The sequence below is a fragment of the Ornithorhynchus anatinus genome, chromosome X1 (genome assembly GCF_004115215.2).
Source record: "Ornithorhynchus anatinus isolate Pmale09 chromosome X1, mOrnAna1.pri.v4, whole genome shotgun sequence".
NCBI classification, from domain to species: domain Eukaryota; kingdom Metazoa; phylum Chordata; class Mammalia; order Monotremata; family Ornithorhynchidae; genus Ornithorhynchus; species Ornithorhynchus anatinus.
In genome coordinates this window covers 81,456,498-81,482,028 of record NC_041749.1, presented here as the reverse complement: position 1 = coordinate 81,482,028, position 25,531 = coordinate 81,456,498, and the positions used below count along the sequence as shown (strand labels likewise).

Below are 25,531 nucleotides of genomic sequence, written 5' to 3'. Positions count from 1 at the left end.
CCTGGGTTAACAGGGATCTGGGAGGAGAATGTAATCAATCAATCAATGGTATTTCCTGAGTCCTCACTATGTGCAGAGCACTGTATTAAGTACTTGGGAGAGTACAGTACAACAAAATTAGCAGACATGTCCCCTGCCCATAATTAATTTATAGTCTGCAATGACTCTGGAACAAGCTGGAGGGGTGGGGGGGGGGGGTAATCAGGAGACTTCCTGGAGCAACACAATAGGTTCTGTGGTTCAGGAGACCTTCCATAAAGTGAACTTTATAAGGAACAAGAAGGAGCTAAATGTCTGAACTCCACCCTGGACACGATGGAAGTATTAGAGAACAGCCCATCCACAACACATGTCTGTTGTAGGTGGTATACGTCAATATATAAATTGGTACAAGGACAACAGGTGTAGGAAAAAATGGCTTGGTGCATGACAGCGTTCAAGGTATGATGCTGTTCCCCTTTCCCAACTCTGTCTCCCCCTCACTGTACTGGACGGTGTAGGAATTCGTGTTTCTGCAACTTTTCAGTATTTATTTCAATAAAACAGCAGTGAGTGGTCAGGAGACATAGCTGGGGACAGAGCAACAGTACAGGCATGGCGAGAAGCAGTGTGGCTCAGTGGAAAGAGTCCGGGCTTAGGAGTCAGAGGTCATGGGTTCTAATCCCTACTCTACCACTTGTCAGCTGTGTGACTTTGGGCAAGTCACTTAACTTCTCTGGGCCTCAGTTACCTCATCTGTAAAATGAGGATTGAGACTGTGAGCCCCAAGTGGGACACAGACTGTGTCCAATCCGATCTGCTTGAATCCTCCCCAGTGCTTAGTACAGTGCCTGGCACATAGTTAAGTGCTTAACAAATACCATAATTAGTATTATTATTATTTGTTTCAAAAAATGTCAGTCATGGTGGTATCTTCAAACCATCTACTCTCTAACTTATTAATTCCCATCACCAGTGGTCTTTTGTTTTGTTGAATGGTATTTGTTAAGCTCTTACTATGAGCCAAGCATGATACTAAGTACTGGGGTAGGTACAAGCTAATCAGATTGGACACAGTCCATGTCCCACATGGGGCTTACAGTCAATCCCCATTTTAGAGATGAGGTACCTCATTTTACAGATGAGACAACAGTGCCACAGAGAAGTTAAGTGACTTGCCCAAGGTCACATTAATTCATTCAATAGTATTTATTGAGCACTTACTATGTACAGAGCACTGTACTAAGTGCTTGGAATGTACAATTCGGCAGCAGATAGAGACAATCCCTGCCCAGTGACAGGCTTACAGTCTAGGCAGGAGAGACAGACAGACCAAAATAGCAAAAATAAAAGCGGCAGAGCCGGGATTAGCAGCCAGGTCCTTCTGACTCCCAGGCCCATGCTCTATCCTCTAGACAACACTGTTTCTCAAAGCAGCGTGAGATGCTTCGGTGATGAGATGGTTATGGTAATGCGGTTTCCCAAAACACAAGGTTCTTAGACTATCACTTTGTAATAGAAATGACTGTACTGTCCTTGCTTTCTCAGCACTTGGTGTTCTCTTTCTTGAGTCAGTCAGGTCCCAGGCACTGGTTCTTGCTTGAAATGGGCCATAAAGCTGACCAAGCAATTGTTGCAGTTGGCAGGCTCAGTGCTTATAGGGCGAGACCAAGAAAGTTGGAAGCTTCTCTTTGAGAGGCATATTTTGTCTCTTCCACAAAGGGGAATCTAGGGGTTAGAAGGCAGATTCAAAACCCTCCTAAAATCACATCTCCTCCTCTAAGCCCTTTATTTCCCCTATCCGTCCTCCCTTCTGCATCACCTATGCACTTGGCTGTGAACCCTTCAGCACTTTGATACTCATCCCAACCTCACAGCACTTATGTAAATACTCCCATACTCTGCTATTTCCCATATTTGTAATCAATTTTAATGTCTATCCCCCCATGTAAATGGTAAGCTCCTTTTGGGCAGGAATCCTATCAACCAACTCTCCTGTATTGTCCTTTCCCAAGCACTTAGTACAATGTTCTGTATACAGTAAGTATTCAGAAAATACCATTGATTGGCTGATTGATCAGTAGCTGGATCTGGCTGATCCCTCAGTCAATAAGTAGTATTTATTGAGTCTCTACTGTGTGCAGAGCACTGTACTCTTAAACATTTGAGAGAAGTTTAAGAGAGGCCAGAGAGCAATTCTGCATTTCTTCTCTTTTGCTCCACTAAGGGTGGAAACTTCATCCAAGGAAACTCACCACTTCTACCTGAACGTGACCGGGCTGAGCAGCTTTGGTGAGGTGAGGATCCTGACTGCTCTGCTACCTCTGAAGAGAATGGGTTTGGTTCCAAATGCCCACTGAGGCTAGTAAGGAGCCCTGGGAGAGCCCTGCTCCAGAGGCATGGCCCAAGTGGGGAGAGAAGGCGGGGGGGGGGAAGGTGAAAGGGAGACGTTATCGAAGGGGAGGAGGCCGTCTGAGGGAAAGGCCTGCAAGCAAAAGTCAGACTGGTGGGATCCTCTGATAACATATCACCAGTTGTCTTCAGAGGGGGTTCCGTGAAGGCTCCCTGCCATAGAAGGGCCAGTCGGTGACTAATCCATTGATTGACTGAATTTATATAATTATCCGTGCACTTAAAGTCTGAGGGAACAAGCCATCAAGATGATTTGTAGCATATTTAAATAATCTTCCAGAATAATAATAATAATAATGTTGGTATTTGTTAAGCGCTTACTATGTGCAGAGCACTGTTCTAAGCGCTGGGGTAAACACAGGGGAATCAGGTTGTCACACGTGGGGCTCACAGTCTTAATCCCCATTTTACAGATGAGGGAACTGAGGCACAGAGAAGTTAAGTGACTTGCCCACAGTCACACAGCTGACAAGTGGCAGAGCTGGGATTCGAACTCATGAGCCCTGACTCCAAAGCCTGTGCTCTTTCCACTGCGCCATGCTGCTTCTCTAAGCAATGATAACCCAAAAGCCGACCAGCCCCACTAACCAGCACAGCTCAGGTTCTTACCCCATCTGGCCAGGTGCATTTAAAAAGATAATTTTTGGTAAATTACCCTAGAAAATTACAAAGGTAAGACTCCATGAGGCCAAAGCAAGTTGGGAGCTCTCCACATATGGACTTAACCACCTCCAGCTCCATAAAGCCTAAAGTGGAGGGTGTTGCTAGGGTCCCACCAGGCAGGTTATGCAGCACGCTAGCAGTATGAAAGTCTATGGGCCACCTTAGCGAGGTTCCTACTTGTTGTACAGCCTAGATGACGGACAATGAATGCTGGTTGAGGGGCTGGCGAGGTTAGCAGAAGTTTAGCAGGCTATTTCTCTTCTCTCACCTATCTCCATGCTGATGTGAGAACTCATAGAGTGTAATACATCTTTTGATGAAATGAATAGACCTCCTCTCCTCTCTCCTTGTCCTGCCATCTTAGGAAGTGGTGAAGGAAATGAACCGCCTTGGCATGATGATTGACTTATCCCACACATCTGATGCCACTGTGAAGCATGCCCTCCGCATCTCCCGGGCTCCAGTCATCTTCACTCACTCCTCAGCCTTTTCAGTGTGCAACCATCCTCGGAATGTGCCAGATGAATTTCTGCTGCAGCTGGTGAGCCCTCAGTAATTAACAGTGAACCCTTGGGTTTCGCTAAGATTCTTCTTCCTGGACTCCACTCTCCACTGTCCCTCCTCCCCATTATGCTTTTGCTTTCTCCCACTGCCCCTAGCTGGCCGGGATTAGTCTGCCCCTTGTAAAGATTGAAAAACTGAGACCCAGAGAGGTCAAGTGACTTGCCCAAAGTCACGCAGTAAGTTAGCGGCAGAGTCAGAACTACACTCTCAGTCTCCTGATGGGTAGGGATTGTCTCTATTTGTTGCCAAATTGTACTTTCCAAGCACTTAGTACAGTGCTGTACACACAGTAAGCGTTCAATAAATACGACTGATTGAATGAATGAATGAATCCAGGGTTCTGGCTGCTTATCTTGGAAGCCCTGGGAAGAGCTGGGAAGAAGGAGGGAAAAAGGGTTATTTACCCAGTTGTTTTCTTCTCTGAAGCTGCTATTGGTCAGTCATTCATTGCCAGGTATCAGCACATAGTAAACGCTCGATAAATGTGACTGAATGAATTATTATTATGGTATTTGTTAAGTGTTTACTATGTGTTGGGCACTGTTCTAAGCGCTGAGGAGTATTCAAGGCAATCAGGTTGGACACAGTCCCTATCCCACAAAGGTCTCACAGCCTAAGTAGGAGGGAGAAGAGGTATTTAATCCTCATATTACAGTTGGGTAAACTGAGGAACAGAGAAGTGACTTATCCAGGGTCATAGAGCAAGCAATTGGCAGAGCCGGAATTAGAATCCAGGTCCTCTGACTCTCAGGCCTGTGCTCTTTCTTCTAGGCTAAGATGCTTCTCTAATCATATTTTAATCACATTTTCCACCTTCCTCAATTCACCTCAGCAGGAACATGAACCCTTTGGGCAGGTTATATGGGCAATGGAGCTGAGATCAATTGTGGACAAGTCCTGGGGGATTGGTTATTTTGGGGGTTTGTAGGAGACAATATATATGCCTTTAGAATAGTTAGGGTTGAGTGATCTCCAGGTCCTTTTCCTTTCCATGCATCCATGGTGACTGGGGGTATGATTTCCCATCTTTCTGTGTTCCCCCTAGCATAAGTATCACTATCAGTGGTTTTTATCAATATTTATTAAGGATCTGCTCTATTCAGAGCAGGGGTGCCAAATTTTCATTTTGAGGGTGGGGGCCAATGGCCAGGAGGTTTTATTTTATATGAGAAGTAGCGGGGTCATTACAGATGTTTGAGGTGAGGATGTGCTCTAATAAGTGTTTTAAAGGATTATTGTCTGTGAGTCTACATGTAAGGATAGACTGAAACGGGTGAGGCTCAAGACAGGGAGATCAATAAGGAGTCTTACGGGAATCCAACCAGGAGGGGCTTGAACCAAGGTGGGGCCATTAGGGTGGAAAGAAAGGGGAGGAAATATTATAGAAGAACCAGCAGAATTTAGAGACAGACAACATGGGAGATACTTAGGAGCAAGGAGTCAGAGGCGACTCAAGCTTGGGAGGCACGGAGGATCGTGGTGTTGTTGACAGTGATGGGCAAGATAGGAAGAGGAGAAGGTTTGGGGAGAAAGTGAGGAGTCCCCACAACCCTGCAGCCCCTGTGGCAATGTTGGGCTTTTTGGGAGGGTTGTCGAGACCTCTTACTCCCCACTCTCCCAGGAGTGCAGAGGAGGCATGTGGGTTTATCCTTACGTGCTTTAACTCTGCTGTCTCCTCTGCCCGGCAAAATTATTTCTCCATTCTTATTGACAGCCATGCCCATTGCCCTCACCAGTTGTTCCTGATGTTCCTCCCTCCTCAAACTCCTTTCCCCCATCTCTGGCCCCTAATGACCTGGCCACCTACTTTATTGAGAAAATCAAAACTCTCAGGCCTGATCTCCCTGAAATCTCCCCTGTCACTCCCTAGTCCCTCCCGCCTCCTGCCACTTCTTCAACTCTCCCATCTTTCCCGGAAGTATCTTGAAGAGATTGCCTGTCTTCTCTCAGAATCCAGCCCCTTCACCGTCGCATCCGACCCCATCCCTTCGCACCTTATCAAAACACTTGCCCTCTCCCTTTTTCCTCTCTAACTGCCATCTTCATTTGTTCACTCTCCAGTGACTTCTTCCTCACTGCTTTCAAACATGCTTATGTCTCCCCATCCTAAAAAAACCTTCCCTTGACCCCAGAGCTCCCTCCAGTTATTGCCCCATCTTCCTCCTACCATTCCTCACCAATCTCCTTGAGCGAGTCATCTACACTTGCTGTTTCAAGTTCCTCTCCTCCAATTTTCTCCTTGACTCCCCTCCAATCTGGCTTTTGTCCCCTTCACTCCACAGAAACCATCCTCTCAAAGGTCATAAATGATCTCCTTTTTTGCCAAGTCCAATGGCCGTTACTCCATCCTAACACTCCTCAACCTCTCAGATGCCTTTGACACTGTCAACCACCCACTTCTCCTGGAAACATTTTCTAACCTCGGCTTCACTGATACTGTCCTCTCCTGGTTCTCCTCCTATCTCTCTGGATGCTCATCCTCTGTCTTTCATGGGCTCCTCCTCTGTCTCCCACCCCCTAACTGTGGGAGTCCCTCAAGGTTCAGTTCTATGTCCCCTTCTATTCTCCATCTACACCCACTCCCTTGGAGAACTCATTAGCTCATATGGCTTCAACTACGACCTCTATGTGGATGATTCCTAAATCTACATCTCCAGCTGTGATTTCTCTCCCTCTCTGCAGTCTTACATTTCCTCCAGCCTTAAGGACATTTCTTCTTGGATGTCCCACCAACACCTCAAATTTAACATGTCCTAAATAAAACTCCTTAACTTCCCACCCAAACCCTGTCCTTTCCCTGACTTTCCCATCGTTGTAGACAGCACCACTATCCTTTCTGTCTCACAAGCCCATCTCCTTGGCATTATCTTTGACTCCTCTCTCTCATTCAACCCACATATTCAACCTATCACTAAGTCTCATTGATTCCACCTCCATAATATCGCTAAAATCCATCCTTTCCTCTCCATACAAACTGATACCATGTTAATCCAAATCACTTATCCTATCCCCCCTTGATTACTGTATCAGCCTCCTTGCTGACCTCCCTGCCTCCTGTCTCTTCCCCCTCCAATCCATACTTCACTCTGCTGCCTGGATCATTTTTCTGCAAAAACGCTCAGGACATGTTTCCCCACTCCTCAAGGACCTCCAGTCACTGCCCATCCACCTCCGCATCAAACAAAAAATCCTCACTACTGGCTTTAAAGCAGTCAATCACCTTGCCCCCTCCTACCTCACCTCGCTACTCTCCTACTACTACCCAGCCCACACACTTTGCTCCTCTAATGCCAACCTTCTCACTATACTGAGATCTTCTCTACCTCATTGCCAACCTCTCACCCACATCGTGCCTCTGGCCTGGAATGCCCTCCCTCTTCATATCTGACAGACAATTATTCTCCTCACCTTCAAAGTCTTATTGAATACACATCTCCTCCAAGAGGCCTTCCCTGCCTCTCCTTTCCTTTTCTCCCACTTCCTGCTGCATCACCCTGACTTGCTCCCTTTATTCATTCCCCCCTCCCCCAGTTCCACAGCACTTATGTACATATCCTTAATGTATTTATTTATATTAATGTCTTTCTCCCCTCTAGATTGTAAACTCAATGTGGGCAGGGAATGTGTCTGTTTCATTGTTATATTGTACTTCCCAAGCACTTAGTACAGTGCTCTGCACAAATAAGTGCTCGATAAATATGATTGATTGAATGATAAGAATAAACATGAGTGACCCACTCACTTTCTGTCAAGGTTGTTCTCTAGATATACCTAGGCCTTAACGCAGACCCCTAGCACTCGCTCTGAAATACTCAAGGCAACTGGAACCAGGCCAGAATTCTCCCATCCAGTCAGCCTATTCAGGAACCATCCAGTTAATAGTCAAAATCAGAGTGTGACCTTGACTCCTCTGCTAGTTTGTAAACTCCTTGAGGGCAGGGATCCTGTCCACTTATTCTATTGTACTCTCCCAAGTGCTTAGCATGGTTCTCTGTATAGGAAGCACTCAATAAATACCACTGATCGATTAATTGTCCTTGCATGAGAGGGTAGTAAGGGGGGAAGGGAGTGGAAGAAGTAGATTACAAGGCAAAGCTGGAAGAAAGGAATACCAAAATGTCCCTTCCCTTGGAAAAGTTGGGAATGAGTGTCTTTAACATCCGTGGCCTCCCCCATAACAACATTAAAGGGGCTCAGCCTGGGCAGCTGGGTGGAAAAGACAAAGAAGAAAACTATAGCGCTCCAGTCAGTTGGCCCCAGAATGAAACAAGGAGAAATCCTAATTCCCTGCCCTGAACCCTCTACTACTGTAAGCTCATTATGGGCAGGGAACATGTCTTCTAATTCTGTTGTAGTGTACTCTCACAAGCAGTTTGTTCAGTGCTCTGCACATAGTAACTGCTCAATAAATACCACCCATTGATTGATTGAAATCAGGCAGCTTTGATCTGTAGTCAGGTTTCCCTTCAATCAGAAAGGCAGTATTCCCTGTGTTCCAGTGAATGTCTGCCTTAAGAGGCAGAGAGATTCATGAAGACCAGGAGCCAGCCTCTGGGAGAGACCAGTGTAGCCCAAGCAGGGCCTTGTAAGCATGTGAGCATTTTCAGGACTGTCTGTGTCCTCTTCCTTTTCAGAAGCAGAATGGAGGCATTGTGATGGTGACCTTCTCCATGGGTGTGATCCAGTGCAATCAATCAGCCAACATCTCCACAGTGGCAGGTTTGAAGCCAGTCCTCTGCCTTTCCAACTACCAGATCTGTAGGAGGTCCTCTGGGCTTCTTCCTCTCCACTCGTCTCTGGCTCTATCTTTGTCTCTGTACCAATTCCATCAGCTGTTAACTTCTAAATTCATTCTGGGTTGGGGGTGGGGGGAGGCTTTTCTCAGGAAACTGAGACACGGAGAGGCTCAGTGACTACTTACCCAAGGTCACACAGCAGGCAAAAGCAGTGGCTGAATTGAGATTAGAATTTGGGTCTTCTGATTCTCAGTCCTGTGCTCTTTCCTCTAGGCTATGCTGCTTTCAAATTGTCAGTTCAGTGTGTGTTGGCAGCCAAAAAGGCCAACGAAATGCTGAGCATCATCAGGAAGGGGGTAGGAAACAAAACAAAACACAGACATATTAATAATTGTGGTATTTGTTAAGCCCTTACTATATGCCAGGCACTGTACTAAGTGCTGGGGTAGAGTCAATCATTCATTCAATAGTATTTATTAAGTGATTACTGTGTGCAGACCACTGTACTAAGTGCTTGGGAAAGTACAATACAAGAATAAACTGACACATTCCCTGCTCACGATGAGCTTACGGTATAGACTGGGGAGACAGACATCGATACGAATAAATAAATTACAGATATGTACATAAGTGCTGTGGGGCTGATTGGGGGGGAGAACAAAGGGAACAAGTCAGAGTGATGCAGAAGGGCATGGGAGAAGAGGAAAGGGGGGACCTTGTCTGGGAAGGCATCTTGGAGGAGATGTGCTTTCAATAAGACCTTTGAAGCGGGGGAGAGTAATCGTCTGTTGGATTTGAGGAGGGAGGGCGTTCTGGGCCAGAGGAAGGATGTGGGCCAGGGGTCATCCTCATTGAGGCAGATGAGACCGAGACGGAGGCACAATGAGAAGGTTAATACACGTTAATTAGGTCAAACACAGTCCCTGTCCCACATGGGGTGCAGTCTAAACAGGAGTTAATCCCCACTTTACAGATGAGGAAACTGGGGCCCAGAGAAATTAAGTGACCTGCCCAAGGTCACACAGAAAATAAGTGGCAGGAACTGGGATTAGACCCCAGATCCTGTGATTCCCAGACTTGTGCTCTTTCCGCTAGATCACAAGAGTTTTGTCATATATGCCCGGAATACTATATGCAACTATGATCACTTCCTTTTAAGAGTACATACTTGAACTAGAGATGCTACAGAGAATGGCCATAGCTAATCATGGGTTGGAGCTGCTTCTATATGAGGAGAGACTTAGAAAGAATTAGTACTCTTAATCTGGAAAGACAAAACCTGACAGGAAATAACTTAACTACACACTTAAACCTACACATGCATGGAGGATGTGGTCAGGGTGAATATCACAACACCAGGATGAGGGGAAACTCATTGAAGCTGTAGTCTCAAAACAAACTAAAGTAAAAACATCTTCTCACAAACAGATGGTGAGCATTTAGAATTGGTTTATAACAGGAAGTCGTGCAAGGTGTAAATATACATACATGGACTAGAAGCCTGTAACAGTTTACCCCAGCGCTTTTTACAGTGCATGGCACAGAGTAAGCACTTAACAATTTCATTCTTTCATTCATTCAATCGTATTTATTGAGCGCTCATCCTTATCATCATCATCATCTCATTAAGTTGGATGTCAAGAATGACGACCATCACACAGTTCCTCCAGGGATCTTGCTGCCACTTTTGGAGAAAGAATACCAACCTAAGTAGACCATTGGATTGGTCCAGTAATGACATTTCTTATGTCCTAAAGTTCAGTCCCTGCCATCAGAGAGCTTACAATCTAATGAGACAAGTAAATATATTTTTTAATGGTATTTGTTCATTCATTCATTCATTCAGTCAGTCAGTCATACTTATACAACCATAAACAGATGCATTCCCTGCTCACAATGAGCTTGCAGTCTAGAGGGGGAGGCAGACATTAATATAAATAAATTCCAGATGTTTGTAAGTGCTGTAGGGCTGGGAGGAGGGGAAGAACAAAGGGAGCAAGTCAAGGCGATGCAGAAGGGAGTGGGTGAAGAGGAAAGGTGGGCTTAGTCAGGAAAGGCCTCTTGGAGGAGCTGTGCCCTCGAAAGACTTTGAAGAGGGGGAGAGTAGTTGCCTGTCAGATTTGAGGAGAAAGGGCGTTCCAGAGCAGAGGCAGGAAGTGGGCCAAGGGTCAGCAGCGAGATAAACAAGATCAAGGCACAGTGAGAAGGTTAGCATTAGAGAAGTGAAGTGTGCAAGCTGGGTTGTAGTAGGAGAGTTAATGAGCTGAGGTAGAAGGGGGCAAAGTGATTGAGTGCTTTAAAGCCAATGGTGGGGAGTTTTTGTTTGATGAGGAAGTGCATGGGCAACCACTGAAGTTTCTTGAGGAGTGGGGAAACATGTCCTGAGCATTTTTGTAGAAAAAACCTTACTACGTGCCAGGCACTGTACTAAGCGCTGGGGTAGAATCAAGCTAATCAAGTTGGATGCAGTCCATGTCCCACATGGGGCTCAATTATCTTGTATTTACCCCAGCATTTAGTAGAGTGCCAGGCACATAGTAAGCACTTGACAAATACCATTTAAAAAATATCATAAATACAGAAGGATAGCTGGAGTGATTAAAACAACCAGAGTCAGGAGAGTTCATTTGAGAATACTCTAAGAAGGAGATAGGTCTCTAGAGTTTTTTAAGGATCATGGATTTTCTTTCCTCCTGAAGTTGAAGAGTCTTCTTTTCCCTTCCTTCTAGATCATTTTGACCATGTGAAGAAAGTGGCTGGAGCAGAATCGATCGGGATTGGAGGGGACTACGACGGGGTTGCTAAGTTAGTGCTTCCTCCTGTTTCCTTTGTTGCTGTTCAGCGTGTGCCCCACATATCATGCAAGTTGTCTCTAGTTCCCTTTGGAAACAATGCTGAAGGAAATGGGGAGAAATTGCAGAACTGGGTGTTCTATTTGGTTTGTAAACTTTACTTTTTTTGTAGTAGAAGTAGTAATAGCCAGAGTACTTATTAAGTGCTTACTTGTGCTGAACACAGTGGGAAAGAATACCCAGGTGGGAATTTGACATGGTCCCTGTCGCCCGGGGACTTACAATCTAAAAATATAAGGGATGAGAGGGGATTGGAGATAGACATGTAAGGAGAGATGAAACAAAGACAACATAAAGACATGGACAGATACACAAAATAAGAAGAAAGATCAGTAGGGTACTGTGGCTAGAGGAGCAGAATTTCAGGCTCCTTGTCTTTAACAGTTAAAACCACAACCACAGCAGTCACCACAGTCTTACTGGGGGCTTGAGGCAGTCCCAGGCTGCAGCTGTTTTCCTCTTTCCTGCCAGGGCGGCACAAGGCAGGTGGGGATGGAGGTTTCCGGGTGACACGGAGGGGAGGCAGTGTGGGTTCTCGGGAGGTGGTCTGGTGGAGGAGGGCGTCGAGGGCCCTGGACATCATGGTGGGAAAAAGACAAGGTTCAGGGTGGATTTGCTTGGCTGTTTGAGAGAAAGAGAGACAGATAGAGGGAGAGGGGAGAGAGAGAGGCTTAAATCCCCATGGCCCAGAATGCATAGGGCATGTCAGGAGCAGGGATCCTGGGGGTCATGGTGGAAAGGCAACAGAGTTCCCAGTGGATTTGCTTCTGCTTACAATAGTCTAGTGAGCTGCTTTGCCTTCTCTGCTCAGCTTTCCCTTCCCTATTTCCTTCTGCTCGCCTCACTGGAGCTAGACTAGTTCTACTATCTGTGTGAATGGAGACTTGAGTGGGCCAGTTCTCACACTGACAGGAACTAGGAAATGAGGGAGACGACAGGGGCATCTGGAGGTGGAGGGGTGAGGGGGAGAGTGCACGGAGGGGGGCCGGGGGGGGCAGAGGGGAGGCAGAAAGGAGACAACCAGTCAGGGTGTGGGAGGGTTCAAGGACAGAAGTTCCACCTTAAATATCTTCCCTCTACCTCCCACCCCCAACCATCAGGGCAGAAGTCAAAAAGCCAAATCAAGAAGTAGGCCCTTAAAATCAATTTCAAGTGCTCCCCTAACCAAACCTGTCTCCTAATCACAAATCTGTCTCCTCCCTGTCCTGAAGACTATTGACACTCATTCTGTCCAGCTGATTGGAGTGCTCTGCACACAGTAAGCACTCAGTAAATACCATCAAGCAATACACAGAGGCTTTAAGTACTCTCTGCCAAGTAGGTAGATGGCATGGAATTGGGTCCCTGCCCATGTAGGCCCCTCTGTAGACTCTCTCTGAGAGCAGTTGGATGTTTTTCGTTCACAGGCTCCCAACAGGCCTGGAAGATGTCTCCAAATACCCTGATTTGATCGCAGAGCTCCTGAGGCGGGGCTGGAGTGAAGAAGAGTTGAAGGGAGTGCTGCGGAACAACCTCCTGCGGGTGTTCAAGAGAGTGGAACAGGTAAGGCCTAAACAAGAGTCCACCCCAAACGGCCTTTCTTTCTGATGCCTTGACAGATCGGAGATGAGGGGGAGCAATAGCAGGGATTGGGATAAAGGGAGCCTATCATCGCTGAACCCTAAAGGCAGAGGGCTTTGGGCTAGCCCCACAAAACCAGGGTGCACCCCATACCCCAAATTCATTCAATAGTATTTATTGAGCGCTTACTATGTGCAGGGCACTGTACTAAGCGCTTGGGATGAACAAGTTGGCAACAGATAGAGACAGTCCCTGCGTTTGACGGGCTTACAGTCTAATGGGGGGAGACGGACAGACGAGAACAATGGCAATAAATAGAGTCAAGGGGAAGAACATCTCATAAAAACAATGGCAACTAAATAAAATCAAGGCGATGTACAATTCATTAACAAAATAAATAGGGCAATGGAAATATATACAGTTGAGTGGACGAGTACAGTGCTGTGGGGAAGGGAAGGGAGAGGGGGAGGAGCAGAGGGAAATGGGGGGAAAAGAGGGTTAAGCTGTGGAGAGGTAAAGGGGGGGTGGCAGAGGGAGTAGAGGGAGAAGAGGAGCTCAGTCTGGGAAGGCCTCTTGGAGGAGGTGAGTTTTAAGTAGGGTTTTGAAGAGGGGAAGAGAATCAGTTTGGCGGAGGTGAGGAGGGAGGGCGTTCCAGGACCGCGGGAGGACGTGGCCCAGGGGTCGACGGCGGGATAGGCGAGACCGAGGGACGGTGAGGAGGTGGGCGGCAGAGGATCGGAGCGTGCAGGGTGGGCGGTAGAAAGAGAGAAGGGAGGAGAGGTAGGAAGGGGCAAGGTGATGTAGAGCCTTGAAGCCTAGAGTGAGGAGTTTTTGTTTGGAGCAGAGGTTGATAGGCAACCACTGGAGTTGTTTAAGAAGGGGAGTGACATGCCCAGATCGTTTCTGCAGGAAGATGAGCCGGGCAGTGGAGTGAAGAATAGACTGGAGCGGGGTGAGAGAGGAGGAAGGGCGATCAGAGAGAAGGCTGACACAGTAGTCTAGCCGGGATATAACGAGAGCCCGTAGCAGTAAGGTAGCCGTTTGGGTGGAGAGGAAAGGGCGGATCTCGGCGATACTGTAAAGGTGAAATCGGCAGGTCTCGGTAACGGATAGGATGTGTGGGGTGAACGAGAGAGACGAGTCAAGGATGACACCGAGATTGCGGGCCTGAGAGACGGGAAGGATGGTCGTGCCATCCACGGTGATAGAGAAGTCTGGGAGAGGACCGGGTTTGGGAGGGAAGATGAGGAGCTCAGTCTTGCTCATGTTGAGTTTTAGGTGGCGGGCCGACATCCAGGTGGAGACGTCCTGGAGGCAGGAGGAGATGTGAGCCTGAAGGGAGGGGGAGAGGACGGGGCGGAGATGTAGATCTGCGTGTCATCTGCGTAGAGATGGTAGTCAAAGCCGTGAGAGCGAATGAGTTCACCGAGGGAGTGAGTGTAAATGGAGAACAGAACAGGGCCAAGAACTGAGCCTTGAGGAACTCCAACAGTTAAAGGATAGGAGGGGGAGGAGGTGCCAGCGAAGGAGACCGAGAATGACCGGCCAGAGAGGTAAGAGGAGAACCGGGAGAGGACGGAGTCCGTGAAGCCAAGGTGAGATAAGGTATGGAGGAGGAGGGGATGGTCGACAGTGTCAAAGGCAGCAGAGAGGTCAAGGAGGATTAGAATGGAGTAGAGCCATGCAAGGCAGACTCCCCAGAGAGGCCCAGAATCAACCAATCTCCTAAGGGTCTTGTTAGCTTAGTATAGACCCCCAAAGTCCACTGCCTGAAGACCCCCAGGCTAGACCAATTTCAATTAGAGTACAGAAGGTTTGGACAAACTATAAACTGGGCTGGACTGTTGAAGGTTCTTCAGATCTTTGCATTCAACTCCCAGCTAAACAACAAGAATCAGCTGATGTGAGGCCAAGGCTCAAAAGCAGTATATGAGGTGGAACTGGGGAGAACTCACTGGTCTTCCAGGAAAAGGATTGCACTGGACACAGCATGTATATGGCTGGGTGACCATGACTGTGACCTTGTTGTCGTTATTACTATTGTCATTATTATTCTAATATGGGCTGACTTGGTCCATTCCCCCAGGCCAAGAGGCCTCCAAGGCCTCCAACTGGTAATGGCATGTGCTTAGCATAGTGTTCTGTACATGGTAAGTACTCAGTAAATACTACTTGATTGATTGATTGATTGATTAACAAATGTGAATTCTTTTAGGTTCGGAGGGAGAGCGTGGCTGAAACCCCCAATGAGGCAGAAATTCCAGTTGAGGAGGTGAAGAATCCGTGCCGCACAGAGAAGGAAGATATATTAACTGTGTACTCTAGCAGCAATTCATTTATCCTGAAAGCAATGCTCACCCACATTGGGGGTGCACTCATGACATTCCTGCTCCTATCATATTAAGTTATGATCCCCTGGGCAGAGAGCTTGGCTCCTGCCTTTTGGGAGAGGTGCATTTCCCCACTGATTTATCTCCTGGTCTCTTCTTAGATGGTAAAGGCCCTCTAATTTTTCCCAGCTTCCCTAATTGGGAGGGCATTCTATCTCCCTCTCATTAAGCTCCCGACTGCCTAGGCTGAGTCCTCAGGGGACAATTTTTCTACATACCCTCTGAAGATGTTGCTACTAAAATGGGCCATAGCACTCTAATGACCAAAGTCAAATAAAACTGAGGATCGTGTCCTAGCTGTGTTACAAATGTTAAAAAAGATTAGAGAAGCAGCATGGCGTAGCGGATGGAACACGGGCCTGGGAGTCGGAAGGTCATGGGTTCTAATCCCAGCTCCACCGCTTCTCTACTCTGTGACCTTGAGCAAGTCACTTCACTTCTCTCTCTGTCCCTCAGTTACCTCATCTGTAAAATGAGGACTGAGACCGTGAGCCTCACATGGGACAAGGGACTGCGTCCAACATGATTTGCTTGTAGCTACCCCAGCACTTAATACAGTGCCTGGCACATAGTAAGCACTTAAATACCATCATTATTATCATTATTATTATTATTATCTCCAAGTCTTTGGCAGGGGACCTTGGCTGCTCTGTGCCTGTTGTAGTAGAATTGGGACTGTGGGCAGATTTGTATACTGTACTGACAAGGTGCCGTGGAAATCTGCAAATGGTGTGGCTATTGCCAGATTTCAAGAAATTGAATTAGCTGCAATTGCACTGAGGTCTTGCAGGCCACCAGTAGGAGAAAATATTGAATATCGCTGCCTCTTTCACTCTCCAAAAGACCATTCACAGATTATCCCAGAGGACAACAGCCTCTCTCAAAGTTTTTTTGGTGGTTTTTTTTTAATGGTATTTAAGTGCTTATTGTGTGTCAAACACTGTTCTAAGAGCTGGGGTAGATACAAATCAATCAGGTTGGACACAGTCCCTATCCGACAAGGAGTCCATGGTCTGAGGAGGAGGGGGAACAAATACTGAATCCCCATCCCCATTGAGAAGCAGCATGACATAGTGGATAGAGCACGGGCCTGGGAATCAGAAGGTCATGGGTTCTAATCCCAGCTCCATCACCTGTCTGCTGTGTGACCTTGGGCAAGTCACTTCACTTCTCTGGGCCTCAGTTTCCTCATCTGTAAAATTGGGATTGAGACTGTGAACCCCACATGAGACAGGGACTGTGTCCAACCTGATTTGCTTCTGTCCACCTCAGATCTTAGTACAGTGTCTGGCACATAGTAAGTGCTTAACAAATATAATAATTATTATTATTTTATAGTTGAGGAAACAGGCACAGAGAAGTGAAGTGACATGCCCAAGGTCACACAACGGGAAAGTGGTGGAGCTGGGATTAGAACCCAGGTCCTCTCACTTCCAAGCCTGTGCTCTTTCTACTAGACCACGCTGCTTCCCTAAAGCATGTACCCTGCCTACATTCTTTATAAAATGACTTTTGTGTGTGGGTTGAATAATAATGATGTGGGTATTTAGCCAGTGCAGAGACATGTATGAGATAATGAGATCAGACAGCCCCTGTTCCACATGGGGCTCACAGTTTAAAAAGGAGAATGGGCATTTATCACCATTTTACAGATGAGGAAACTGAGGTGTAGAGTAGTTAAGTGATTGCGAGCCCCAAAAGGGACATGGACTGATCTGATTGCATTGCATCAATCACTTAGAACAGTGCTGGGCATATGGTAAGTGTTTAACAAATACCAGAAATATTAAGTGGCAGAGCCCATATGAGAACCTCTTTCCACTAGGCCACACTGCTTCTGTATTTGAAAACCAAACTAATTTCCAGACTAATTTCCAGTGGGTCTTAGCCACCAAATTATTCAACCATGCCTGTATGAAAGGAATTTGATCCTTTTGGTTTGGGTCTGTATGTGCAACAAATTGCAAATGGCCCATCATTGACCTTCAATGGGCTAAGAGTAAAACTCCGCCTGTTTGGGAAGAACTTCCACACATTGGGCAACAGCAAGGGCTCTCTTGGCATCTGCTGATCCCTAAGGACACATAATATGACATTAACCATAAACCTGATGCGAGTACACAGTCATTCTTCATGTGTCAAGGTCAAGTATTCACAATACCACCATTTGTTTAGGGATTGCAGGTGAAGATATTTTGGGATATGATTTTTTTTTCTGACAAGCCATGAATTCATTTGTCAGGTTTCTTGATCAGCCAAAACAGTGGTGTTTGGTCAGTGGGTATCACCTGGAGAGTAAGGAGATTCTGTTACAAAGCCAAACTGTCAGTATGTGTGGTCATCACTAGCTGACATTCCCAGCTCCTTGGCCTCATATTCTTTGAAAGTCACCATCCATTTGGAATATTCCTGTTCAGTGATTGTCTCCCAGACCGTACACCCATGAAGTCTGATGATGCTGGACCCACAGCATAATATGATGATGTCACTGGCCGGGTTGGAGGCCAAGCACCCCACCCCCATCCCTGGCCACTACCTCTTTGGCAGGGGCAGAAACCCCCTGGAAGGGGCCCCTTGTCCTTCCCACCTTTCCTCCCCAAACCCAGAGCAGCTCTCCCTGCAGTCCGGTGGGAGTCAGGGTCTGCAGTTTGGGTCACCCAAAGGTTCTAGGGCTGGGCTGGCCCCTCCTGCTCTGATCCCAAGTCTCCTGCCACCTCCATCTGCTTGTACAATCACCTCCTCCATGAAACAACCCCTTGGCTCTTACCACAAACACCCATGTGGCAGTAGATGGGGCAAGTGAGTGGTCCACCATGTTTCGAACTAGATCCGGGAGATCTTGGGTCACTTAAATGCAAGGAATTAAGGTGCTCCAGTATGAGTTAGCAGGATTTATTTATGGGGTTAGTATAAATATTATTAATAATAATGGTATTAGTTAAGCACTTACCTCGTGTCAGACACTGTATTAAGCGCTGGGGTGGATATGGGCAAATTGGATTGGAGACAGTCCCTGTCCCACATGGGGCTTACAATCTTAATTCCTCTTTTACAGATGAGGTAACCGAGGTCCAGAGAAGGTAAATGACTTACCCAAGGTCACAAAGCAGACAAGTGGCAGAACCAAGATTAGAACCCAGGTCCTTCTTACTCCAAGGTTGGTGCTCTATCCACTAGGCCATGCTCCTTCTCTAACAGCTCTTTGTTATTGCAGCATGGCCTAGTGGAAAGAGCATGGGCCTGGAAGTCAGAAGTCATGGGTTCTACAGCTGACTCTGACACATGTCTGTTGTGTGACCTTGGGCAAGTCACTTCACTTCTCTGGGCCTCAGTTACCTCATCTGTAAAATGGGGATCAAGATTGTGTGCCCCATGAGGGACCTGATTACCTTGTATCTGCCCCAACGTATAGAACAGACCTTGGCACATAGTAAGTGCTTAACAAATACCACAGTTATTATTATTATTACTGGAAGGGGTCCAGCAGGCATGGCAATAACATCCCACAGGAAACAATAGTCCCAACCCAAACCCTACTAGACCAGCTTACCGGGGTTACAACATCACCGTGTTCTTTCTCTGGATGACGGCAGATGGAAGCTGAGCTAACTTCTGGGCATTGACTGCCAAATCTTGTGGCCTGTGGCCATGTGGGGGCGTCTCGACTTTGTAACAGCTGGTTTTCTATCTCCTAATCTAAGTATCTATTTTCTCAAAATCACAAGCTACATAGTCTTGGCTACAAAGTCACAAATGTTTAGCAGCAATATCATGGATATGTAGCTGTGGACTTGGTTTAGCTAGATATGGGGGGCCTAACTGAGTCTAGCTAAGAATGGGAGCCTCCTGGATCTTCTTTTAATGGTCTTCCAGATTACCCATCTCACCTTTGCCTCCTTTGCCCCAGAAACTGAGTTTGGGTGGGGTGAGGAATGAAAATTAACTGGGTACCTGGGCAGATGGTGAGGTGGGGGGCTGAACTGAACCCAGCAGAAGAGGTTCCCTACATTCCTAACGTTAGCACCAGCCCACCTCCCCAGGCAGTGCTCGCTCCTTACAAATTTCCCCTGGCAGTGCAGGCAGACGTGCCCCCGCCCTCGCCTCCGCACCTGGAGCCCTATAAGGGTGACTATGGAAACAGGGAGTGCTGCCATCCACCTGTCCTGCTTATGGGCACCATGCTGCTCCTACACACGTTCCCCACCCAGATCTGGGAAATCTCATTCCCAGCTGTTTCGTTGCCTTCTGGTTAACTTTCACTACTGCTGGGCACTGAAAGGGAAAATATAAATCTGACAGATTAAGAATATCACATCCAAGTGTCAAGAGTAGAAGAGTAATTAAGAGTAAAAGTAAAAGCATGATAAATACAATCTACTAACAATTTTAATCTTACAATTATCTCAAAATCACCTTACATCAAAAGTTCCGAGTAGAAAGGCCTCCAGAGTTGTAAATTTTTCTAATTTTCTACCACTGTTGGCCTGCCTTTGTTAACCATCTGAATTAGAAGTAGTAATACCATTTATCAAGTGCTTTCTATGTGCAGAACGCTGTTCTTAACCCTGGCAGAGAGTATACAAGTGGGAATTAGACACTGACTCTGTCCCTCAAGGAGGTCACAATCTATGAATATAGCTAGGAAAGAGCCCTCTTTTCCTTTACTTCCACTCCCTTCTGACCTTCTATGTCACCCTGATTTACTCCCGTAATTCACACATCCCCCCCCACCAACCTCACCACACTTAAGTACACATCCATAATTTAATCTATTTATATTAATGTCTGTCTCCCCCTCTAGACTGTAAGATCGTTGTGGGCAGGGAATGTGTCCGTTATATTGTTATAGTTTACTCTCTCAAGTGCTTAGTACCGTGCTCTGCACACAGTAACCCCTCAATAAATGTGATTGATTGATTGATTGATTGATTGATTGAAGAGGACTTGAGACAGACACGTTTTGAGCACTGAAACAATAAAATGTTAAAATGGAACAAGAAATAAGGTCAAATACCCAAAAGACCAAATAAAAACCAAAACCAGTAAGGAGCTGTGGCTAGAGGAGCAGATTTTCAGGCTTCTCGTGATTCAGAGTCCATGACATACCCAAAACCACAGCAATGGCTACCATGGCTCCAGGATTCCGGAGGTTCTGTGGAGGCCTCATGCAACAGGTGTCGTTCTCTTTCCTGCAGAGCCAGTGGAAAGCAGGATGGGGTGGAGTTTCCTCGCTGATGTGGAGGGGAGAGTGGGCTGGTCCCCATCATGGTTGGAGCACAGGTTGTGCCAGGAACAGGCAGAGAGTTCCCCAGCTCCAGTGGTGCTGGGGGACTGAGGACATGCAGGGAAGCGAGGCTGCATTTACCAGATGTTTCACTTGGCTGATGGAGAAGAGGGTTTAAAGAGGCACAGCGGTGGACCCGCCTGTACTCTGAATATACTTTTAGCGTTTAATATGACAAGTTGGCACCCATACCCATTTGGGCCTCTCTTCAAGGAAGATCACATGATTTGACTTTCCTTGGAAGCTTTATTCTTCATTCATTCATTCATTCATTCAATCAATCATATTTATTGAGCGCTTACTGTATGCAGAGCATTGTACTAAGCGCTTGGGAGAGTTCAATATAACAATAAACAGATACATTCCCTGCCCACAATAAATTACAAGGAACCCTTTGGTGTCCTACCTTGGGAGCGTAACTACTTCTGCCCCCTTAGGAGGAGTATCGTTCCAACAAACAAAGAAGAATGTGTCTCACTGATGATTGATTTCAATCAATCAGCATTTTCTGAACGCTTATTCTGGGTAGAGCAGTGTATTAAATGGGAGACTACTTTAGAATTAGTGTACAAGATCCCTGGTCTCAAAGATCTTGCAATCTAGAAGAATGTTAGATGGGAGGCTGGAAGTGGGGCTGGGGGGGCGGTACCACCTGGTGCCCTCTTTCTCCCTCTGCCTCTGTTGGTCCAAGTCAGGTAGGGTGACAAAACAAAAGCAAAAACAAAAAAGAGAACATCTCCAGGAATTCATTTTTTGGAGGGTAAGAGCTCCAGGGGTTGCAGTATTTGCAGGCGGGCAGCAGATGGCGATTCCGCTACGACTACAGCAAGTCAGCACTCCAGAGTCAATCTGCAGAAAGTTTGGCATGGGAGATCTCTATACAAGCATGGAATGTCCCACAGGAGAATTGAGGGCTGGGGACATCTTCTCCATTTCCCCACTCCCCATCTAGGACAGTATGAAATTTCTGTTGATCGACCAGACCAGTTGTTCCCTTCCTGTACTTCTCCCGCCCAGAGACAGCTCAACGCCCAGGCTGCTCATACCCAGGACCAGGCAGGACACAGGAGTAGGGTCTGCCCACCTTTTCCAGGCCGATGTCACTTCTGAACTGGCAGGTGGTGGGGTGGGAGGTGAGAGCAGAGCTACAAGCAAAGAGGATGTGTCTTCACTACCTCTATCGGAGGCCCAAGAGATGCTCGAGGGACTTGCCCAAATAATAATAATAATTGTAATGATAGGGAAGCAGCGTGGATTAGTGGCAGGATTATTCCCAGGAGGATGGGCTTTCTGGAGTTCAGTGGTGGGCAGACCCTACTCCTGTATCCTGCCTGGTCCTGGGTATGAGCGGCCTGGGAGTTGAGCTGTCTCTGGGCGGGAGAAGTACAGGAAGGGAACAAATGGTCTGGACGATCAACAGAAATTTCATACTGTCCTCACCTCCTCCAAGAGGCCTTCCCAGACTGAGTTCCCTCCTTTTTCCCTCTGCTCCCTCTACCCCCCCTTCACCTCTCCGCAGCTAAACCCTCTTCTCCTCGCTTTCCCTCTCCTCCCCCTCTCCCGTCCCACCCCCTCGGCACTGTACTCGTCCGCTCAACTGTATATATCTTCATCACCCTATTTATTTTGTTTATTTTGTTTAATGAGATGTACATCTCCCTGACTCTATGTATTTGCCATTGTTTTTATGAGATGTTCTTCCCCTTGACTCTATTTATTGCCATTGTTCTTGTCTGCCTGTCTCCCCCGATTAGACTGTAAGCCCGTCAAAGGGCAGGGGCTGTCTCTATCTGTTGCCGATTTGTACATTCCAAGCGACTAGTACAGTGCTCTGCACATAGTAAGCGCTCAATAAATACTATTGAATGAATGAATGAATGGTCAGTGATGGTACCTGAAAAAAAACCAATCTCAAGAGGAACATGATGTCACACACCACACCAGCAATCAGTCAATCTTATTTACTGAGGGCTAACTTTGAGCAGGGCACTTTACTAAACTCTTGGGAAAGTAGAATAGAACAGAGTTGGTAGGCACATTCTCTATTCACAAGGTGCTTACAGTCTAGAGGAGGAGACAGACAATAGAATAGATTATGGATATGTATTTTTTTATGGTAATTGTTAAGCACTTACAATGTGTCAAGCACTTTTCTAAATGCTGGGGTAGATACAAATTAATTAGGTTAGAGACTGTTCCCGCACAGCATGGGGCTCACAGTCTAATTAGGAGGGAGAACTGAGGCACAGAGAAGTTAAGTGATTTGCCCAAGCAAGAGCAGGGATTAAAACCCAGGTCCTCTGGAACCCAGACCTCTTCTCTTTGTACATGTGTCATAATGGAAAGCAGCATGTCGTCGTGGAAACAGCACAGACGTGGGAGTCAAAGAATTTGGGTTCTAATCCCTGCTCTGCCATTTGTCTGCTGTGGGACCTTGAGCAGGTCACTTAACTTTTCTGTGCCTTAATTACCTCATCTGTAAAATGGGGATTAAATCCTACTCCCTCCTACTTAGACTGTGAGCCTCATTTGGGACAGGGACTGTGTCCAACCTGATTAACTTGTATTTAACCCTGTGCTTAGACCAGTGCTTGGCACATAGTAAGTGCTTAACAAGTACCATAACTATCATTAATATTATATCACACAGCCACAGTTTTTTGTAGACATCCACCCGATTTGGCCAGAAACAACTCAAAACTAGAGCTTCCCTCTGGAAGGTCCTGATTTCTGTCCCTCTCCTGACTTGTTCCACAGACATCCAGTTCCCTGCCCAAAGCGTCCTGAGCTCCAGGGGCCAGGGAACTCTGTGGCAAAGGCTGCAGTGGAGGGATGCTGTGCGCTGAAGGTATACTGGGTATTAAAGGATAAAAGCATCTAAGGGCCAAAGTGGAACTGGCCATGGGACAATCCAATGGAAAGTAGACTGTCCATTGGAAAATCAGACAAATGATCACCCTCATCCACAGTGAGGTGGGTCTGGCTCAGTGGAGATTTCTTGCGGTCCTGCATTACCAAAAATTTGGACCAGGAATTGCCTCTAGGAGGAGCCTTGATCTTTGAAGGAGGAAAATTTTTTATTAATAATAATAATAATAATAATAATAATAATCGCAGTATTTGTTAATTGCTTACTATGTGCCAGGCACTATACTACGCGCTGGGGTGGATACAAGGAAATCGGGTTGGACACAGTTCCTGTTCCGCATGGGGCTCACAGTCTTAATCCCCATTTTACAGATGAAGCAACTGAGGCACAGAGAAGTGAAGTGGCTTGCCCAAGGTCACACAGCAGACAAGTGGTGGAGCCAGGACTAGAACCCATGACCTTTTGATTCCCAGGCCAGTGCTCTATCCCATACACCATGCTGCTTCTATAATAATTATTAAATGCTATGTGCCAAGCACTGTATTAAGCCCTGAGGTAGATACAGGCAAATCTAGTTGGACACAGTCCCTGTCTCATATGGGGACAATCAATCCCCGTTTTACAGTTGAGGTAACTGAGGCACAGAGAAGTTAAATGATTTGCCCAAGGTCACACAGCAGACAAGTGGAGCCGAGATTAGAACCCATCACCTTCTGACTCCCAGGCTCTTGCTCTATCCCTTTGCCATTGTGCTTCTCCCATAATAATTATAATATTTGTTTAGTGCTTACTATGTGCCAAGCACTGTTCTAAGCGCTGAGGTAGATACAAGGTAATCAGGTTGTCCCACGTGGGGCTCACAGTCTTAAGCCCCATTTTCCAGATGAGGTAACTGAGGCACAGAGAAGTTAAGTGACTTGCCCAAGGTCACACAACAGACAAGTGGTGGAGCCAGGATTAGAACTTACATCCTCTGATTCCCAAACCCGTGCTCTTGCCACAAGGCCATGCCTCTTCACTATGACGGTATTAATTAAGCGCTTACTATGAACCAAGCACTGTTCTAAGCTCTGGGGTAGATGCAAGGTAATCAGGTTGTCCCATGTGGGCTCACAGACTTAATTCCTATTTTACAGATAAGGTGACTGAGGCACAGAGAAGTTAAGTGACTTGCCCAAAGTCATGCAGCGTGGCTCAGTGGAAAGAGCCCGGGCTTGGGAGTCAGAGGTCATGGATTCGAATCCTGGCTCTGCCACTTGGCAGCTGTGTGACTGTGGGCAAGTCACGTCACTTCTCTGTGCCTCAGTTACCTCATCTGTAAAATGGGGATTAAGACTGTGAGCCTAAAGTGGGACAAACTGATTACCCTGTATCTACCCCAGCGCTTAGAACAGTGCTCTGCACATAGTAAGCGCTTAACAAATACCAACATTCTTATTATTATAAGTGGCGGAGCCAGGATTAGAACCCATGTCCTCTGACTCCTAAACTCATGCTCTTTTCACTAAGCCATGGTGCTTCTCTAAAAACTTGGTTAGATGCCACAAAGTAGGTGGCAATTCCTTAACCATGTATGGGTTGTAAAGACCACTAGGACCTCTTCCTTCTCAAGGGGAGTGCTAACCTTCTCTCCTTTCATACAAGTGAAAAGCTGAGCTCCACCGGGGTCTCAGGGACTCAAAGCCCCAGGTGACTGCTGGGCCCATTGAGTCATATTGAGTTCCTGTTGCTCTGGGGCTGAGAGCCCAAAATTTCTGCTCAGAGAACGGGCCAGGTGGGGCTCTGGGGCCATCTTTCTGCCCCTCCCAGGGTTGGGCTCTGACAATCTGCCCTAGGGGTTCCAGGCATGAGCCACTCCCCAGAAATCAAGGGCCTTAGAATTTCAGCCTCACCCTCCCATCTCCGGGACCCAGCGGCCATTTCTCTGGGTTTGCTAGTAATGCACAGCCAAGCCACACTTTTTACTCCAGATATGAATCACGTGTATAATGCAAATCTTCCATATTTTCCGACAAACAACACTGGGAAGGAGGACTGTTCTGGACACGCACGTCACCTGCACGCAGGCTTTGCAACTAAATTTGGCAGATGTGACTAATTTGGAAAACATAGAATCCCAGCTGTGTGCATGTCTGTGCATTCACCAGCACTAGTTGATGACTCATTATGTGAGCTGCATGTGTTATTATCCCAGGTTTGGCAGTGAGCTACCAATGAGAATG

At 46.8% G+C, this 25,531-nt stretch overlaps 1 protein-coding gene and 1 non-coding gene across 3 annotated transcripts in view; one reads left to right on the top strand and one right to left on the bottom strand.

The window, feature by feature from the left end:
* Positions 1-15,452, top strand: part of LOC100081640 (dipeptidase 2-like) — a 29,077-nt gene extending 13,625 nt beyond the window's left edge. For both annotated transcript variants that reach the window (XM_029049985.1, XM_029049984.2), the window contains exons 6-11: positions 2,207-2,276; positions 3,419-3,595; positions 8,253-8,337; positions 11,084-11,159; positions 12,613-12,748; positions 14,982-15,452. In XM_029049985.1, coding sequence (XP_028905818.1) covers positions 2,207-2,276; positions 3,419-3,595; positions 8,253-8,337; positions 11,084-11,159; positions 12,613-12,748; positions 14,982-15,170 — 733 coding nt within the window. In that variant the 3' untranslated portion in view covers positions 15,171-15,452. The remainder of the gene's footprint in view (positions 1-2,206; positions 2,277-3,418; positions 3,596-8,252; positions 8,338-11,083; positions 11,160-12,612; positions 12,749-14,981) is intronic.
* A 9,379-nt stretch (positions 15,453-24,831) lies between these two features.
* LOC114806800 lies at positions 24,832-24,955 on the bottom strand. Its single transcript, XR_003754862.1, has one exon. It is a non-coding gene; the product is annotated as a U6atac minor spliceosomal RNA (small nuclear RNA).
* Positions 24,956-25,531: the final 576 nt, after the last annotated feature.